The 21,775-nt window shown below is 37.9% G+C and overlaps 1 protein-coding gene across 1 annotated transcript in view; it reads right to left on the bottom strand.

Annotated features, from left to right (window-relative positions):
• The window catches only part of LOC116855373 (A disintegrin and metallopeptidase domain 3-like), a 113,404-nt gene that overhangs the window by 58,751 nt on the left and 32,878 nt on the right, over positions 1-21,775 (bottom strand). The window contains exon 7 of the mRNA XM_032838080.1: positions 12,198-12,263. Coding sequence (XP_032693971.1) covers positions 12,198-12,263 — 66 coding nt within the window. The remainder of the gene's footprint in view (positions 1-12,197; positions 12,264-21,775) is intronic.

The following is a 21,775-nucleotide window of genomic DNA, read 5'->3' as shown; positions in this document are numbered from 1 at the left end:
TCTATGGAACTTTACAGTTTAAGGTTCTTGTGTTGTATGTGAAGGGGTATAACATTAATTCTAGATTGTAAAAAGTTAGGAATGCTCACTGAAACCACCAGAGAAACCACTGGGATAAGAGGTGGGGGATAAAGAGGTATAGCAGAAAAAACAAAAACAAAAACAAAAACAAGGTATAAAAAAAAATGCTGAAAATAGCCCACAAATCTAAGGGTAACAAAGGAGGAACAGAGGAGGAAATCATTGATGGGATAAATAGAACACTAACAAGAAAGCAGCACTTAACCTACATCCATAGTTATCAGTAATTTTGGTGTATATATAATTCAACTGAATGTTCTAATGAAAAGGCAGAGATTATCTGACTAAATAGGAAAAAAGGCCTATCAGTATTCTGTTTACAGAACCATACTTTAAAAGTGAAGACAGATAAACTAAACATAAAAGAAGAAATACTAATCATAGCATATTTTAAGGAACTCTTGAAGTTTTTAGTCATTGTTTTGGGTTTCTTGAAAGTATCCAGCTAAGTGGAGAGAGGAAAATAGGCGATCTAGATTTAATGTTAGGAACCTCATGGGAGTGGCTATGGCAAAGCATAATTCCACTACTTGTGATCTTAGTTTTAGGCCAAATAGTATTATTCCCCATGTAACAATAAATATCGAAATCTAAATGCCCATGGGGTCAGTTAAGATGGCAGAGTAATAGGAGGACCCTATGTTTGCCTCATTCCTGGAACACAGCTAAATAAATATTGGATTGTTCTAAACACCCAAGAAATGGATCTGAGGACTGACAAAACAAACTGCACAACTGGGCGGGGGGGGAAACAGGTCACATCATGGAGGGTCAGAGGTGTGGGGACATGATTTTGGGGAGAAAAGAATCATGGGAAAAGGGAAAGGAGTCCTGACCATGAGGAAAGGGGAGGGAAGAAACAGAGATAGAGATACAGAAAGAGAAGGAGAGAGAGCAGTGCACGGAGGATCACAGACAGAAAACTCTTCCCCAAAGTCACTGACTGGGAAAACAAGAGAGGCTGATTATCTTAAGTGTTTACAACCAGTGAATCTCAAAGACTGGAGTTTCATAGTTCTGTATTGTGGGTGGTAGGGAGCCCAGTGGGTGCTGCAGTGCTCTTCTGGAGAAGGAAGGTAGATGCCAGGGGCTGATGGTGTGATCTGAAGATCTGAAGATCTCCAGGGATGCACTGGGAGAAATGTTCCCCATTTTTGGAGTGTATCTGGGAGAGGTGGCTTTGCCTGTCAGAGACAAAAGAGCTGGTTGGTGCCATTGTGTTCCCCTCTGCCCCTTAAGTATAGGAGCACAGACACCTGCCAAGGGTGGCTAACCTGGACTCGGGATTTTTGCTGTATATTACTCTAAACTTCCAGCTCCTGTGCATTGGTGTGACTCCCCCTTTGGGACAAACCAACACAAGCCCCAGCCCAGCAATTCCCAATCCCAGAGGACCAGCAGAGGTCCACACCACAAAAGGTTCCTAAAGCTTGGAATTCTGAAATTCATCCAGTGTGTCTGAGATAAAACACAGATGCACTGCACTGCCTGGCAGGCAAACAACCCAGACCAGACACAGACAGGGAGAAGGCAGGGATCTGAGGGATGCCTCTGACACAGGAGGAGAGTTTGCTCTTCTGTGAGGGCTTCCTAGACAGCAGTGGTATGAACTCACATCTTGGAGACAAGGAACAAGTCCAGTGAGGCTTTTCTTCCAAAGCTATCAGCACAGACTGACTTCGGTGAGAAGCATAGCCCATCAACAATGGAAGCCTGAGCCAATTACAACAAGTCATGCCTGCTTACATTCTGTAGGTGCTTCTTAACTAGGGCAAGTGTGCCTGAGAACAATTGTCCCCCAATCCCAGCAAAAACCTCCATATGCACCAGTCTGCTGACCATAGTGCTGTACAGCTTCAGCTCTAGTGGAAATATCAGGTCTCTTTTAACTAGTACACCTAGTTAAAACTGGCCACACTCTGGAGAAGGTCCAAACATTCCCCACTTGTAGGCAAGAAGAAACTGCAGAGGACTAATCTGAGGGAAAGAGCAGTCAAAACACAGCAGCAGAGTGCACACAGCATATACCAGAGACACTTCCTAAAGCACCAGGCCAGGAACAGTATATGACCTCTTCCTAATAAAACCAGGAGTGGTCCTACGAGCAGGAAGCACAACATGCTTTTTTAACACAGAGAAAATGACAGAAACCTAGATAAAATACCAAGATGGAGGATTTCATCCCAAAATAAAAAAAAAAAGGAAAGGTCGTGCGATCTAATCAAAACAGATATAAGAAATATGCCTGGCCCAGAATTTAAAGCAACAATTATAAGGATACTAGCTGAGCTTGAGGAAAGCATAGAAGACATCAGGGAGTACCTTTCCACAGAGAAAAAAGATCTTAAAACTAGTCAGGCCAAAATAAAAAATGCTATAACCTAAATGCAAACCCAATTGGACGTAATGACCACAAGGTTGGAAGAATCAGAAGAATGAATAAGTTATATAGAGGATAGAATAATGGAAAATTATGAAGTTGAAAAGAAGAGGGAAAGAGGGGGAGACAAGATGGCGGGGAAGTAGGAGGAGGCACCTTTTCAACCTGTACCCAATGAACTCCAATCACTCATGAAATCAGCCTGAGATCAGAATTATACACGTCTGGATCTCTACAGGGGCAGAAGATGCCAGTGGGCAGGTAAAGCAGAGTGGGAACATCAGACTGATATCGGAAGATAAACAAAAGGGGGAGGGAGCCACCAGAGGCGACTGATTGGAAAGTAATACCCCTAATACTAGAGTGCCCTGCATCTGGGGACCAGCATTAACTTGGAGACTGGTTGAAAGCACTCCAAAAGAGCAAAGGATCACAAGGGGGAAATTGTGGGAATCAGGGCGGCTAGGGACAGGGGCTTAAGTCCCCGGACCCAGGACAGTCTCCCCTGGCACTGAGCCAGAGAGAGTGCGGCGGAGAAACAAGGTCTTGGTCCCTGAGCCTCCAGCGCGCCCGAGACTGCATGGGTTCTGGCCCCTGTGAGGGGCTGGGAGCCACGCCAGACAGCAGAATGCCGAGCCCTGCTACAGAGCCTAAGACACGCGCGCCCCTCACCCTCCCCTGAGAGAGGTGTACAAAGGCCCACCCGGCGCTCTTAGACCCGCGCCATTGTTTCAGACCCTGAGACGCGCACCCCAAACTCTCCCCTGAGAGAGGTGCGCGAAGGCCCACCCTGGTGCTTTCGGACCTGCACCCCGCACTCAGAGCCTGAGATGCGTGCTCGACCCACACCCTCCCCTGAGAGAGGTGCGCGCAAGCTGGGCGCTCTTAGACCCAGAAAGACCAGGCTCACCCAGCCCGGGCCAGCAGGAAAATCTCAGTGTGCGATCGCTGCTTGGAACCTCTCTGGCGGTCTGGAGCCGCCCAGACAGCCGCCGCTGCCCTGGTTTTGGGTACAAGCAGAAGATCCTGCGTCCCCAGGGACCGCGACTCGGAACCTGCTCTGCCAACTGCCAAGGGGGAATTTATATGGGCTTGCAGCCAGACTGAGGCTTCTCTCTGAGAGGGAGGTCAGGGTGCTTTTGGAAAGTGCTTTTTGGTGCTTTTAGAGGAAAGTTTGCTTTCCTCTAAACCTACAAAAACCATCAAAAGCGGTCAAGGCGAGAGAGAAAAAAAAAAGTGAACAAACATAAAAACCTCCAGAGAACAAAAGCCTGAAAAAACCGGTTTCCTCAGAGCCCACCCCCTTGAGGGAGGCAGGACTCAACTCAGGGAACAGCATTGACTAAAAACCCACGTGGCGGGCCCCTCCCCCAGAAAACCAACCAAGAAAGAAAAAAAAAAAAAAAGACAACAAGAGAACAACCACCACTACTTCATAGGACAACTTTTATTTTTAATTTGTTCCCACTATTTTGGCTCATTTTTTTATATAGATAAATTTTTTAACCTATTTACCATCACAGTGAGCTGTCCAGTACATCAAATTCCATAATAACCTTCTAACCTGAACTTTTTGATACATACACCTGTGTTTTTCTTTTACATTTCTATTTTTTAAATTTCTTTTTTTTTAATTTTAGTTTAGTTTAGTCTAGTTTATTCCTTTTTTATTTTTATTTTCTAATATTCATATAGAGTTAAACTTCAAAGTAATCCCTTTTTCCCAATCAATACGACCCCTAGACATAAACCAATTTTTAATCCCCCTTTATCTTAGGAAAGTTGAGTCCTTTAACAAAGATATCAAGATACATCCAGGAAGAATAAAAACAACCTTCCTCGCCCACACTGAGAATTTATAACCACTCTCCCACCCTTTTCTTCCACCAGTGTTTCTGTGTTTTTGTGTTTGTCCTGATAGTATATAAATCTTACACTTGGGGTTCTTTTTGACGAGGTTCTTCCTTTATTTGCTTATATATATATATATTTTTTTTTATTTCTCTTGTCATATACTTTTATCAGTCTTTTTGTTTGTCTCTTTTTGTTTTTATACTTCATAAATCTTACCTTGGGGACCATTTGGGCTGAACCTTCTCTTTTATCTTCCCTTTCTTTCCTGTCTCTCTCTCTCTCTCTCTCTTTTTTTCTTTTTCTTTTCTTTTTTCTCTCGTTTGGGTGGGGAATCCTGATTGCTCAAAAGTGTTCCAGGGTACACCTTGACTGCACCACGGTCGATACATCCAGCTACATCTGTTCAGTCATCTCTCACCAAAATGACTAGGAGGAGGAATGCCCAACAGAAGAAAAATACACAGGATGGACCTTCTGCAACATAGCTAACGGCTATCAACATAGACAATATGTTGGAAAGAGAATTCAGGCTAACAATTATCCAGGCAATAGCTTGGTTGGAGAAAGCCATGGAGGACCAAACGGAATTGATTAGGGCCGAACTGAAATCGACCAGAGATGATGTTCACAATGTTAGGGCAGAGCTAAAAGCTACGAGGGATGAGGTTCACAATGCTCTCAATGAGTTCCAATCTAATCTAAATTCCCTCAAAGCTAGGGTAACTGAGACAGAATATAGAATTAGTGATCTGGAGGACAAACAGATAGAAAGGATCAGGAGGAAGCCTGGAACAAAAAGCTTAGAAGCCATAAAAACAGAATCAGGGAAATAAATGATGCCATGAAACGTACCAACATCAGAATTATTGGAATCCCTGAAGGGGAGAAGAAAGAAAGAAGTCTAGAAGACATAGTGGAACAAGTTCTTCATGAAAATTTTCCCAATCTCGCAAATGGAACCAGCGTTCATGTACTAGAGGCCGAACAGTCTCCACCCAAGATTATAGATTCCAAAAAAAAAAATCAAAGCACCTGATAGTCAAATTGAGGAATCATAATTGTAGATATAATCTCTTGAAAGCCGCTAGGACAAAGAGGCTCCTTACTTACAGAGAAAAGCCCATCAGAATAACATCAGACCTGTCCACAAAGACCTGGCAAGCCAGAAAGGGCTGGCAAGATATATTCAGGGCACTAAATGAGAAGAACATGCAGCCAAGAATACTTTATCCAGCAAGACTGACATTCAAAATGGATGGAGAGATAAAGAGTTTCCAAGACCGGCAAGGCTTAAAAGACTATGCAACCACCAAGCCAACACTGAAGGAAATATTAAGGGGGGTTCTATAAAAGAGGAAAAATCCTAAGAATAGCATTGAACAGAAATATAGAGACAATCTACAGAAAGAAAGACTTCAAAGGTAACACGATGTCAATAAAAACGTATCTATCAATAATCACTCTCAATGTGAATGGCCTAAATGCGCCCATAAAATGGCACAGGGTTGCAGATTGGATAAAACGACAGGACCCATCCATATGTTGTCTACAAGAGACCCATTTTGAACCTAAAGATAGACCCAGGCTGAAAGTTAAGGGTTGGAGAAGCATCTTTCATGCCAATGGGCCTTAAAAGAAGGCCGGGGTAGCGATTCTCATATCAGATAAATTAGATTTTAAACTAAAGACTGTAGTCAGAGATACAGAAGGACACTACATAATTCTTTTTTTTTTAAGATATTATTTATTTATTTGACAGAGATCACAAGTAGGCAGAGAGGCAGGCAGAGAGAAAGGAGGAAGCAGGCTTCCCGCTGAGCAGAGAGTCTGAGTCAGGGCTCAATCCCAGGACCCTGGGATCATGACCTGAGCCAAAGGCAGAGGCTTAGCCCACTGAGCCACCCAGGTGCCTCTAGGACACTACATAATTCTTAAAGGGACTATCGGCCAAGATGATCTAACAATTGTAAATATCTATGCCCCCAATATGGGAGCAGCCAATTATATAAGAAAACTGTTAATCAAGATAAAGAGTCATATTGATATGAATACATTAATAGTAGGAGTTCTTAACACACCTCTCTCAGAAATAGACAGATCATTGAAGCAGAAAATCAATAAAGAAACAAGAGCATTGAATGACACATTGGACCAGATGGACCTCATAGATATATACAAAACATTCCACCCTAAAACAACAGAAGTCATTCTTCTCAAGTGCACATGCAACCTTCTCAACAACAGACCACATACTGGGTCACAAATCAGGACTCAACCGATACCAAAAGACTGAGATGATTCCCTGCATATTCTCAGATCACAATGCTTTGAAACTGGAACTCAATCACAAGGAAAAGTTCAGAAGGAACTCAAACACCTGGAAGCTAAAGACCACCTTGCTTAAGAATGCTTGGATCAACCAGGAGATCAAAGAAGAACTGAAACAATTCATGGAAACCAATGAGAATGAAGACACTTCGGTCCAAAACCTATGGGATACAGCAAAGGTGGTCCTAAGGGGGAAATACATAGCCATCCAAGCCTCCCTCAAAAAAACTGAAAAATCCAGAACACACCAGCTGTCTCTACACCTTAAAGAACTGGAGAATCAAGAACAAATCAAACCAACTCCACACATAAGAAGGGAAATAATCAATATTAGAGCTGAGATCAATGAGGTAGAAACCAGAGATACAGTAGAACATATCAATGAAACTAGAAGCTGGTTTTTTGAAAGAATCAATAAGATTGATAAACCATTGGCCACACTACTCCAAAAGAAAAGAGAGAAAGCCCAAATTCATAAAATTATGAATGAAAAGGGAGAGATCACAACTAACACCAAGGAAGTAGAAACAGTCATCAGAAGTTATTATCAACAGTTATATGCCAATAAGCTAAGTAACCTAGATGAAATGGATGCATTCCTGGAAAACTATAAACTCCCAAAATTGAACCAGGAAGAAATTGACAACCTGAATAGACCGATATCCAGTAACGAGATTGAAGCAGTGATCAAAAACCTCCCAAAAAACAAGACCCCAGGACCTGATGGATTCCCTGGGGAATTCTACCAAACTTTCAAAGAAGAAATAACACCTATTCTCCTGAAGCTGTTTCAAAAAAATGAAGCAGAAGGAAAACTTCCAGACTCTTTCTATGAATCCAGCATTACCCTGACCCCCAAACCAGGCAAAGACCCTACCAAAAAGGAGAATTTCAGACCAATATCACTGATGAATATGGATGTTAAGATTCTCAACAAGATCCTAGCAAACAGGATCCAACAGCACATTAAATAGATTATCCACCATGACCAGGTGGGATTCATTCCTGGGCTACAAGGATGGTTCAACATTCGCAAATCAATCAATGTGATAGAACAAATTAATAAGAGAAGAGAGAAGAACCACATGGTCCTCTCAATTGATGCAGAAAAAGCATTTGACAAAATCCAGCATCCATTCCTGATTAAAACGCTTCAAAGTATAGGGATAGAGGGAACATTCCTGAACTTCACCAAATCTATCTATGAAAACCCACAGCAAATATCATCCTCAATGTGAAAAAGCTTGCAGCCTTCCCGTTGAGATCAGGAACACGACAAGGATGCCCACTCTCACCACTCTTGTTCAACATAGTATTAGAAGTCCTAGCAACAGCAATCAGACAACAAAGAGAAATAAAAGGTATCCACATTGGCAATGAAGAAGTCAAACTCTCTCTCTTTGCAGATGACATGATTCTTTATATGGAAAACCCAAAAGACCCCACCCCCAAACTACTAGAACTCATACAGCAATTCAGTAACGTGGCAGGATACAAAGTCAATGTACAGAAATTAGTGGCTTTCGTATACACTAACAATGAAAATACAGAAAGGGAAATTAGAGAATCGATTCCATTTACTATAGCACCAAGAACCATAAGATACCTGGGAATAAACCTAACCAAAGAGGCAAAGGATCTGTACTCGAGGAACTACAGAACACTCACGAAAGAAATTGAAGAAGACACAAAAAGATGGAAGACCATTCCATGCTCTTGGATTGGAAGAATAAACATTGTTAAAATGTCTATACTGCCTAGAGCAATCTATACTTTTAATGCCATTCCGATCAAAATGCCACCGGTATTTTTCAAAGAGCTGGAGCAAATAATCCTAAAATTTGTATGGAACCAGAAGAGACCCCGAATCACTAAGGAAATGTTGAAAAACAAAAATAAAACTGGGGGCATCACGTTACCTGATTTCAAGCTTTACTACAAAGCTGTGATCACCAAGACAGCATGGTATTGGCATAAAAACAGACACATAGACCAGTGGAACAGAGTAGAGAGCCCAGATATGGACCCTCATCTCTATGGTCAAATAATCTTCGACAAAACAGGAAAAAATATACAGTGGACAAAAGACAGTCTCTTCAATAAATGGTGCTGGGAAAATTGGACAGCTATATGTAGAAGAATGAAACTCGACCATTCTCTTACACCGTACACAAAGATAAACTCAAAATGGATAAAAGACCTCAACGTGAGACAGGAATCCATCAGAATCCTAGAGGAGAACATAGGCAGTAATCTCTTCGAAATCAGCCACAGCAACTTCTTTTAAGATATGTCTCCAAAGGCAAAGGAAACAAAAGCCAAAATAAGCTTTTGGGACTTCATCAAAATCAAAAGTTCTGCACAGCAAAGGAAACAGTCAAGAAAACAAAGAGGCAACCCACGGAATGAGAGAAGATATTTGCAAATGACAGTACAGACAAAAGGTTGATATCCAGGATCTATAAAGAACTCCTCAAACTCAACACACACAAAACAGATAATCATATCAAAAAATGGGCAGAAGATATGAACAGACATTTCTCCAATGAAGACATGTGGCTATCAGACACATGAAAAAATGTTCATCATCACTAGCCATCAGGGAGATTCAAATTAAAACCACATTGAGATATCACCTTACACCAGTTAGAATGGCTAAAATTAGCAAGACAGGAAACAACATGTGTTGGGAGGGGATGTGGAGAAAGGGGAACCCTCTTACACTGTGGGTGGGAATGCAAGTTGGTGCAGCCACTTTGGAGAACAGTGTGGAGATTCCTTAAGAAATTAAAAATAGAGCTTCCCTATGACCCTGCAATTGCACTACTGGGTATTTACCCCAAAGATACAGAGGTAGTGAAAAGAAGGGCCATCTGTACCCCAATGTTTATAGCAGCAATGGCCACAGTCACCAAACTGTGGAAAGAACCAAGATGCCCTTCAACGGACAAATGGATAAGGAAGATGTGGTCCATATACACTATGGAGTATTATGCCTCCATCAGAAAGGATGAATACCCAACTTTTGTAGCAACATGGACGGGACTGGAAGAGATTATGCTGAGTGAAATAAGTCAAGCAGAGAGAGTCAATTATATGGTTTCACTTATTTGTGGAGCATAACAAATAGCATGGAGGACAAGGGGAGTTAGAGAGAAGAAGAGAGTTGGGGGAAATTGGAAGGGGAGTTGAACCATGAGAGACTATGGACTCTGAAAAACAATCTGAGGGGTTTGAAGCGGTGGGGAGTGGGAGGTTGGGGGAACCAGGTGGTGGGTATTAGAGAGGGCATGGATTGCATGGAGCACTGGGTGTGGTGCAAAAACAAGGAATACTGTTATGCTGAAAAAAAAAAATGATTGTTAAAAAAATTTTTGAAAAGAATGAGAATAGTGGGAATGAATTAAAAATAAAGGTTGTATCTATGATGTAAATAAAATAAAATTAAATTAAATTAAAAAGAAGAGGGAAAGAAAAATATTGGATCATGAATGTAGACGTAGGGAACTCTGTGACTTCATAAAGTGTAATAACATTAACATCATATAAGTACCAGAAGAAGAGAGGGGAAAAGGCAGAAAGTTTATTTGAAGAAATAATAACTAAACATCCCTAATTAGGGAAGGAAACAGATATCCAAATCTAAGAGACACAAAGAACTTCTATCAAAATCAACAAAAGCAGGCCAACACCAAGAAATACTATAGTATGGAGATAGGGGAAAATATATACAGACAGGGGAAAAAAATCCTAAAAACAGTAAGGAAAAATAAATTCCTAACTTGCAGGAGACGACCAGTAAGGATAGATCTATCTATTACAGAAACGTGGCAAGTCAGAGGACAGTGGTAGGATATATTCAGTGTGATGAATGGGAAAAATATGCAGGGAAGAAAAGTATCATTCAGAGTAGAAGAAGAAATAGAGTTTCCCAGACAACCAAAAACTAAAAGACCATGAAACCACCCTAAAAGAAACCTTAAAGCTGACTCTAAGAGTGGAAATAAAAGACCAAAAGTGACAAAGACTAGAAAGGAACAGAGGAAATCTCCAGAAACAATGACTTAACATGTAATACAATGGCATTAAATTCATATCTATTTAATTATCACTCTGAATGTAAATGGAATAAATGCTCCAATCAAAAGACACAGAGTGTCAGAATGGATAAAAAACAACACCCATTTCTATGCTGCCTAGAGGAGACTTATTTTAAACCTAAAGAAACCTGCAGTTTGAAAGTGAAGGGATAGAGAAAGAATCCTGAAAGAAGCAAGGAGGTGAAAAAAAAGTCCTTTAATCTACAAGGGAAGACAGCTCAGGTTCACAGCGGATTTGTCCACAGAAATTTGTCAGGCCAGATATGAATGGCAGGATATATTCAATGTGCTGAATGGGAAGAATATGTAGTCAAGTATACTTTATCCAGCGAGACTGTCATTCAGAAAAGGAAAGATAGTTTCCCAGTCACATAAAAACTAAAGGAGTTCGTGACCACTAAACTAGTCCTGCAAGAGATACTAAGGGGGACTCTTTCAGCGGGGAGACAGAGACCAAGAGCAACAAAGACTAGAAAGGCACACAGATAGCTAGTAAATTAGTTAGTAAATTAAATTATATTAAATATATTAATTGGACACTATGTGAACTTCAAAATTAAATTGAAATAATATATTCCATTAATATGTGGGAAAACATTATAAGATAATTTACAAAATAGCATATATAAAACAAAGGTATATGAATATATACATGTATACATTAAAAACAGGACATGTCTGCATAAAATCTATCCCCTGATTATAAAACTATGTGCATTTTTTCTTTATTATTTTTGTCTGTCTATTCTTTACTGTTACTGATTTTTTTAGTTATTTAAAGATCTAAATATTTCCTTTTTTTAAAACATTTCCTTTTATGAACAAAATCATGACATTATGGCACTCATTGAGACACTTTATAAAAAAATATCAGTGATAATAGACAAATCTGATTTTTTAACTTGCTGCTCATATGACTGCTCACTGACTATATAAATAAGAATTTCCATAACTAAATGGATATTCCCACGAATAAATCTCATTTTTGAAATATAGAACTTCCACTAGAGAACTCAAGCAATTATACAGCATAAGATAATCTCATAAAAGATAATATTTAACAACAAGGATCTCTAATTGAGTAATAAACAAAATAGCTTGTTTTAAAATGGAAATCAATTTAAGGAAAAGAGTTCACCATGATATGGAGTGAATCAGAAATATCTATAGCTAATTGTAATCCAATAGATTATAGTGTAGTAGATCCTTTCATACATACAGTTATACATTATTGTTAGAATTCTATACTGATTTGGAAATCAATACCATAAATATTGGCCCCTGCACATCAATGTAAAAGCAACCGACATTTTTATTCTGTCTTGCTATCCTGAGGTACATATTACGAACAGTGTGAAATACCTACAGTGCAAACAAGACAAGTTTCTTTTTCATATTCCCTTTGAACTTAAACACAAGAGAAATATATGATGACATATACCAATAATACATACCAAGGCTTTATCCATAACAATTTGTATTTTCAGAACTCTTTTCAATAGTGCAGCATCTGACTTTTCCTGTGGAAGAGAGAGCATGAGTTAAATAAAACATTTTTAAAATTCTTACGTTTGTAATCATCAAGATTATATACATATATATGTATACATACATATATACATGCATACCCAAAGAAAAGTATAGATACATAGAGAAACAGACACAGATTCATCAAGATATAGATAATAATAAGAGAATAAATGCACACTGAATAAATAAGCAGATTCCAAATACAAGTTTTAGGGAAAAAAATCAGAAGATTTTACTTATATTCCTAATAATTAGAATCCTCAAAAGTTACTAGAAGGAGAACCCATGTTTCTTTCCTCTCAAAACCTTCTTCCAAGACCGTCCCCCAACATAAATAAACTCTCATCAACTGTCCTCGAAATGTTGCCTCTTTTTTCTCATTATTTTAAGTCTGTATTAACTTGTGGCTTACACCAAATGGAATGCATCCATTTAAAAAATACAGTTATATGTTACAAAGCTGTGATCACCAAGATAGCATGGTACTGGCACAAAAACAGATCCATAGACCAATGGAACAGAGTAGAGAGCCCAAATATGGACTCTCAACTCTATGGTCAACTAATCTTCAACAAAGCAGGAAAAAATATCCAATGGAAGAAAGATAGTCTCTTCAATATTACATATATTCAATAACTGGTGCTGCGAAAGTTGGACAGCTATACACAGAAGAATGAAACCTGACAATTCTTTTACACCATACACAAAGATAAACTCTAAATGGATGAAAGACCTCAATGTGAGACCAGAACCCATCAAAATCCTAGAGGAGAACATAGGCAGTAACCTCTTTGACATCAGCACAGCAAATTCTTTCAAGACACATGCCCAAAGGCAAGGGAAACAAAAGCGAAAATGAACTTTTGGGACTTCATCAAGATAAAAAACTTCTGCATAGCAAAGGAAACAGTCAACAAAACAAAAAGGCAACCCACAGAATGGGAGAAGATATTTGCAAATGACACTACAGACAAAGGGCTGATCTCTAAGATCTATAAAGAACTTCTCAAACTCAACACCTAAAACACAGATAATCTAGTCAAAAAATGGGCAGAAGACATGAGCAGACATTTATCCAAAGAAGACATACAAATGACTAACAGACACATGAAAAAATGTTCATCATCATTAACGATCAGGGAAATTCAAATCAAAAACCACACTGAGATACAACCTTACACCAGTTTGAAAGGCAAAAATTGACAAGGCAAGAAACAACGAATGTTGGAGAGGTTGGGGAGAAAGGGGAACTCTCTTACACTGTTGGTGGGAATGTAAGTTGGTATAGGCACTATGGAAAACAGTGTGAAGTTTCTTCAAAAAGTTAAAAATATATCTACTCTATGACCCTGCAATTGGACTACTGGGTATTTACCCCAAAGATAAAGATGTAGTGAAAAGAAGGGCCATATGCACCCCAATGTTCATAACAGCAATGTTCACAATAGCCAAACTGTGGAAAGAGCCAAGATGCCCTTCAACAGATGAATGGATAAAAAAGATGTGTTCCATATACACAATGAAATATTACTCAGCCATCAGAAAGGATGAATACCCAACTTTTGCATCAACATGGATGGGATTGGAGGAGATTATGTTAAGTGAAATAAGTCAAATGGAGAAAGTCAATTATCATATGGTTTCACTTATTTGTGGAATATAAAGAATAGAATGGAGGACATTAGAAGGCAAAAATGAAGGGGAGAAATTGGAGTGGGAGATGAACCATGAGAGACTATGGACTCTTGGAAACAAATGGGAGGGTTTTAGAAGGGAGGGTGGTGGGGGGATGGGTGAGCCTGTCATTTGCAAATGTCATAAGGAGAGCATGGATTGCATGGAGGACTGGGTGTTATACGCAAACAATGGATCATGGAACACTATATCAAAAACTAATGATGTACTGTATGGTGACTAATATAACACAATTAAAAAATGCAGTTACATGAATTGGTACTAATGTGAATACCCATGTGACAATTTCCTAAAGTAAGAGAGATCATTTCTATCTTGCTCTTCCAAGTCCATTGCCTACATGGCTGAAAGCAACCCAGGATCTGCTTTCTCTTAACATAGCTTAGAATAATCTATTCCAGAGTTTTATATAACTGGAATCATATAGGGTGTACTCTTTTATACCTGACATTTTGTACTTGTCATTCCCCCATGTTGTTGTGATTATTAGTAATTTATTAGTTTTTACTGCTAAGTAGAATGCCATTTTAGAAATATACCAAATTTTATTTATGCATTTAGCTGTCAATGATGTGAAAGGTGGAATAAAATGGGGACATTTTTGTCAAAGGGTTTTAAAATGGATCTGGGAGACCATTAAAGAGTTAGGCCATATGCACATCATCACTGGGTAGAATCATGAACTTGTGAATAGGGCCCAACTTTAATATTCCTAGGACTCTATGCAAACTTATCTGTGACTTGCTATAGTAACAAATTTTTGTTTTAATGACAGCCTTACGAATCAATTATGTTTAGCCTAGTTTACTTTTCTGCCAACAACTATCAAAATCTTTGTAAAAAAAAAAAAAAATGCAAGCATCCCCTTTTGTCTTTAAAATAAAACCCTCACTTTTGTTCCCTAGTGGGATACAGTTGGGTTGCTATGGAAATCTGTGCTCACTGAATTGTAATTCTGAGATCCCAATAAATGCTTTTGTTTTATTTCAGTTTTTCTGTTGACAATGATATTTTGGATGATTTAGACATCTTAGCTACCATAAACAAAGCTGCTATGAGTATCCATGTACAGATCTTTGTGGAGTTAAGATTCATTGTTCCTAGGAAATATTTAGGATACCTGAATCATATAATTGTGGGTGTGTAAAGTAATACAAAAGTACCAGATTGTTTTCTAAAATAGTTTGATTGTTCTGCATTGTTGCCAAGAATTAATGAGTGCCAACTGCTCTGCATTTTTGCCTATATTTGGTATTGTCTTTTCCATTGTTTCCATTCTTGTTGGTCTATGCTGATATCTTACTGAGGTTTTAATTTGCAATTCCCTGATGATTAATGTGGAACAGCTTTTACATGTTCATTATTTTGGTTTCTCCTAAGTTCCCTACTAGAAATTTTATGTTTAGCTTTGACATTTAAGTCTACACTCTAATACAGTTTTGTGAATAAGGGTCAAGATTCATTTTATTCCCTACAGATGTCCAGTCTTCCGGCAACATTTACTGAAGAGATCATCCTTTAACCTTTTAAAGTCCCTAGCACCTTTATGGAAAATCAATCAACTGATAGCATGTGGGTCTACTTCTGATCTATTCTGTTCCACTGATCTATATGTATATACTTAGACCAATATATGATCTATACGTCTATACTTAGACCAATATGTCTATACTTAGACCAATAACACAGTACATATATCTAGAGCAGAGGTCAGCAAACAATGACCCACGATATGGCCACCTGTTTTTTAAATAATATCTTACTGGAATAAAACCACACCCATTTGTTTATATATTGTTGATGCTGCTTTCATGCTACAAAGCTAGAGTGAAGTAGCTGTAACAGATCATTTACCTCTCAAGACTGAAATACATACTATCTGACCTTTAAAAAAAAAAAAAGTAATGTAAGTTCTCCATTTTGTTCTTTTTAAAATTGTTTGACTATTCTAAGATTTTTACATTTCCTTATGAATTTGAAAACCAGTATCTATGAACATGTTTCCTGGAATTATCAAAATTGGGATTACACTAAATCTACAGATTAACTGGGGGAAATGAACATCTTAGCAATGTCAATATCTCTGTTTCCTGTGACTTTTCTAGACACTCTTAAAGTCCTGATAGCTTTGGAAGATCTTCCTTATGATCTACACACAGATTTGGGTTACTAAAAACATAAGGTTATATTTTCCTTAAAATGTATGCCAGGGGTGCCTGGGTGGCTCAGTGGTTTAAAGCCTCTGCCTTCAGCTCAAGTCATGATCCCAGGGTCCTGAGATTGAGCCCCGCATCAGGCTCTCTGCTCAGCGGGGAGCCTGCTTCTTCCTCTCTCTCTGCCTGCCTCTCTGCCTACTTGTGATCTCTGTCTGTCAAATAAATAAATAAAATCTTTAAAAAAAAAAAAGAAAGCAAAACTTTAAAAAAAAATTTATGCCATTTATTATTATTCTTTTTCCTATTGTATTGTCCATAGACTCTAGTAAAACATTGACTGGAAATAGTGAGGGCAGAGAGCCTTGAATCATTCCTAATTTAGGGTCTGTTTTAGTCAGTTCAGGCTATAGCAAATATACCAGAGACTAAGTGGTTTAAATAACGAACACTTATTTCTCATAGTTCTGGAGGCTGGGAAGTTCAAGATGAACGCATCAGCAGATGTGGTGTCTGGTGAGAGCACTCTTCCTAGTTTGCAAATGGCTATCTTCCTTTGGTATGCTCACACAACAAAGCAGAGAGAGAGATCTGTGTCTTTTCCTTTTAGTAAAAGCATTAATTCCATCATGAGGGCCCTATGTTCACAAATGACCTAATTTAACCCTAATTATTTTTTCAAAGACCTCCCCCTATGCAATTCTACTGGAGGTTAGAGTTTTAACACATGAATTTAGGGAACACAGCATTCAGTCCATAACAAGGGCAAAACATTCAGTCATTTATATTCATTATGTTAGCTGCAGATACTCATAGATGTTCTTAATTAGATCAAAGAAGTTTCTTATTCCTAGTTTTTATCACAATTGGGTATTGAATTTTGTCAAATGAAATTTCTGGTACTACTGATTAGGTCTTATGGTTTTCTACATAAACATGTTGAGCTGTTGTATTTAATTCCTCTTTTCTTGTACTGATTTAAGTAATAATGTCTCAAAATCCCATAGTCAGAATTCTTAAAAAGGAAAGGATGTTTTTATACCATAATGGCAACTGGACTAGGAAAAAAAAAAAAAATGTAACAGTATTATATACCCCCTAAAGAAGCCATTTTCTACATCCTCTAGACAGATATTCTTGACTATCTTATAAGCACTTCATTTTGGCAAAGACTAAAGCCAGTCTGAGTTTTTGCACTTTTGAGGTTGACTTTACGTGATGCCAAGATTCCTATAGAATTATTCATTAGTTATGAAATCCAGCATATTAACCACATTATATCTTGGTGTTGCCAGTTTTTACCAAGGTTTCTTGAGAAAATTTTCAAATTCAGGACACTTTTCTTCAAAAGTTTTATTCTTTAATAACCTGGAATATTTTGGGTGCTATTTTGTTCATGAATGGCAATTTTAATTATCTTAAATTTCTCTTAGCAATCTTTTCATACTCCATTAGTCAGAATTCCCCAGAAAAATAGAACATTTATTATAATTTGTTATAATTAGATTTATTATAAGGAATTGGCTCACATAATTATAGAGGCTGGCAAGTCCAAAACCTGCAGAGTGGGCCAGTAGGCTGGAAACCCAGAGAGAGCTTATGCTGCACTTCCAATCTGAAGGCTGTTGGCTGGACAACTCTGTGGGAAGGTCCATCCTTTCATCCTATTTAGGACATCAACTGACTGGATAACATTTCTGTTTTATTCAAAGTCCATTGATTTAGATGTTAATCTTGTTCAAAGACAGCCTCACAAAAACGCCCACAAAATTTGATCATCTAAGCAATATGTCCCAGCCAAGCTGACACATAAAATTCACCATCACACATTCTTAGGTTTTTCTCTACCACTGTTTTCTTATATAATTGCTCTCTATTATCAAATCTGACTATAATATCACATATTGGGGTTTACCACAGTGTCTATTCTATTATTCATTAGGCATCTTATCAATGGCTTTTATTTTTAAAATGGTTTCATTTTTCCCCTACATTTATTTCCTGAGCTCTTCCAAGGATCTTTTATCAGACCACATAAAGGTAGACCATTGGACTGCTACAGAACATATCTCCTGGGATCATATTACCTGGGCTTGAGTTTGTTGTTGTTGTTGTTTTTAAGATTTTATCTACTTATTTGACAGAGAGAAATCACAAGCAGGAAGAGAGAGGGGAAACAGGCTCCCTGCTGAGCTGAGAGCCCAACAGGGGGCTCGATCCCAATACCCTGAGATAATGACCTGAGCTGAAGGCAGAGGCTTAACCCACTGAACCACCCAGGTGCCCCTTGGGCATGAGTTTTAATGTTATACCTTAACAGAGAATTTCCCAAGATATTTATTTCTTTGTTTGTTTTAAAGATTTTATCCATTCATTTAACACACGGAGAGAGAGAGAGAGAGAGAGAGAGAAGAGAGGCAGCACAGCAGGAAGACCAGCAGGCAGAGGGAGAGGAAGAAGCAGGCTCCCCAATGAGCAGGGAGCCCAATGTGGGGCTCAATCCCTGGACCTTGGGATCATGACCCAAGCTGAAGGCAGACACCTTACCAACTGAGCCACCCAGGTACCCCAGGATAATTTAAATTCCCTAAATCTGTTTCCTAATCTGAAAAGGGAAACAAACATACTAACTTTTAGAATTATTAAAAAAAAAAAAAAAAACTGGAAAGATAGGGTATATGTAAAGCTCTATTTACAATATAAGGCAACTATGAGGTAGTACGTGAATATATACAAGTTTTTCATTCACTTTGGATTTTGTGATCTTCTTACATTTTACATTTGTATTTCATATACTCCATATTTATTTTTTCCTAATTACTATTATTTTAGAATATATATAGTTCTTTCAAGTCAAACCATTCTTGAACAATGGAGGGGGATTAGTGACTTTTATTGTAAGAAATGGTCAATTATCTAAGAATGTTTTTACCCTTCTCCAAGACAAGAGATGTCGGTGAGACACCTATCCAGGCTCAAGTGTATCAAGAGGGGGATGCACACACCTTTTTCCTCTTATTCTAACTAAATTCAAATAATCTAGTAGGGGACTCTTACAGTCCCCAAGTCAGATTCATGAAAGGAATCAACCAGGAGAGTTTCATCCACTTTGGTATTTTCATGAGCAAGACATAAACCTGTTAAGTCACTGACAGTTGAAATTGTTTGCTTCAACATCTGATGGGATTTGACCTAATAGAGATTCTCATGAAAAATACAGATTGAGGACAGCTGCTTATACAGTTCTTCCATCTTTTCATTTGGTTGAAAGTTCACCAGATTTTGTTGGTCAAGCAACTATTGTTTGGGAATCTGGTTGTGATTGCATCTGGATACTATCTTCAATCAGGATGAAAGTAAAGTCTCTTTTTTTCCTGTTCAATTGTTTTTTTTTTTATTTGGGGGCAAGAACATTTTACATTAGGAAGAAAAGAGATTATAAAAACTTAAAAATCTCAGTTATGTAGTTCTGGCTTTGTATAGAATTATAGACTGGAAATTACTTTGCCTTACTTTAAGTAACTGTGGTATTGCCTTTCAAATTCTAGTATTGCTGCTGGGAAATTCCATGCTATTCTGCATCTTGACCATATATAAGAAACCAGATTTTTAAAATATCCATTCAGAAACTCACCTTAAATAATTCTGAGAATTTTTCTTGGATTATTTTGTGATTTATTCAATTCAATTTCCTGTTTACTCATACTGAGAACCCCTACTGTATTACCTAAACTCTTATTTAATTTAAATTTCTTATCTCTCAAACTTCCATCATTTGTCATTGTATTTTACTTTCTGTATGATTTCTGGAATTTTATCTTGTGAACTTCCTATTTTCCTTTTTTTTTTCATTTTTATTATCATACTTTTAAATTTCTAGAACTATTACTTAACTGTTGAGTGTTATTTTTTAAATAGCACCTTATTGTTAAATTTGTGGATGAAATATTTTCTCTAGCTCCTCAGAGGATATTGCCATTTTGTTTTCTTCACCCTCTGTATTCTTTGGCACCTCAAACTTTAAAAACTTGATTTTTTTCATGTCTCTATCTTCCATATTAAATTGTTTCATCATATGTCTAGTGCCCCTTCATATTAGTAACTGAATATTTAACAGCTTATTTCAACATCTCTATGACCATATATGGATTTACAGGCTATTATCTTCAGAGAAAACAATGTGTCTGGGTTGTTGATTGAGAAAAGGCTGTCAACATGAACAGTTTTTATTCTTTCGGCTGGCTTAATTGCTTCCTGAAGAGGGGTCTTTCAATATACTTCTTAGAATGTGTAAGTCTGGTTCCCAGGATCCAATGTGCCAAGTTTAAATTAAACACACTAGTTTCAATATGGTATTCCCCTTCTATTGGGAAATACAATAGCACATCTGTTACTGGTGTCCCTGTTTCACAGACTCCCCAAAGAAAACAGCCTTCAATGACCTTCAGTCTACAACAGAAACAATTCATTAGCACAGGAAAACAGGATTGCTAAATACACAACTTATTTCAACCAATTATCTTAAGTCCACCTTTCAAATCCCATCCTATTGCAATTCAGAAACACTTGAATACTACTGCAGTACATGTCAAGTTTCCCATAGCCTATTCCAATTAGTATTTCATGATTTCTTTTCCTTTGGTGCCTGGGATTCTTGGTCACACCACTTCAAAGAATGAAGAGGTAGACCAAAGAGTGGTGGGGAGCAAAGCAAAGTTTATTGAGCGATAGTAGAAAGCTCCCAAAGAGGGAGGGGACCCAAAAGGGTTGCCATTTTGGCATTCAAATCAAGGGGTTCTTATAAGCTTTCTTGCAGAAAGAACTACTTTAAGTAAACAGAGTGTGCGCCCTTATGCAGCCAAAACTCCATAAGTTTTGGCTGCTAAGTCATGCCAATCAGGGTTTCTATCATGCACCTGTCTACCTATCAGGTTAATGTTTACATGCTGATGGTCTTTTGGGGCTGACATCTGGAGACTTATGTCTTAACTGCCTCAGCTTGTGATAGTGACAAATGTTTTATGGTCAATTTTTGCATCTCAGGATGCCTTGCAAAAGTCACTTTTACAGAAGTGTAAAAAGGGATACCATTGCAGACTTGTCTAAACTATAAAACAGGTTGGTAGTCCAGTTTTGCCTTAGCTGTCCTGGCTCCCTGTTTTCTTGTCAGGGACCCTGGCTCTGACTACCTAATTATCCAACTAACTCCTAACATTATCAGTTTAGGATTCTGCTTTTGAGGGGCTAAATCAGCTATCTGATGTTTAATGTCCATTGTTTTTCTCCTCTCTGGTTCTGTTTGTATGTTTATGTCATTTTAAAAATCCCCTTTCATTTAGTGGTTTTTTAAAAGGACAAGAGGGATAAATGCATGTGTTTAATATGCTTTCAATAGATAAGCCCTTTATTGTATTTTGTTTGGTTTCTGTTCTACTTTTCAACTCTGAATATAATGTTCACTTTGTTTATAAGTTTCTTTGTGTTTAATTTCATGAATGTAAAAATATGCCTAAAATATGTCTTTGTTATTTTTTTCTGTTCTTTTTAAAAATCTGATATATTGAAGATAATCATTCCCTTTATTCATGCCTGTGATAAGTATGTGATTACATGCTTAACTAAACCTATAGATCTAAGCTTATCAAATTCAGGAT

This window comes from Lontra canadensis, unplaced genomic scaffold (assembly GCF_010015895.1).
Source record: "Lontra canadensis isolate GAN:19392208 unplaced genomic scaffold, GSC_riverotter_1.0 scaffold101, whole genome shotgun sequence".
Lineage (NCBI taxonomy): Eukaryota > Metazoa > Chordata > Mammalia > Carnivora > Mustelidae > Lontra > Lontra canadensis.
The sequence above is the reverse complement of the archived record's forward strand: the minus strand, read 5'-3'. Positions and strand labels throughout refer to the sequence as shown.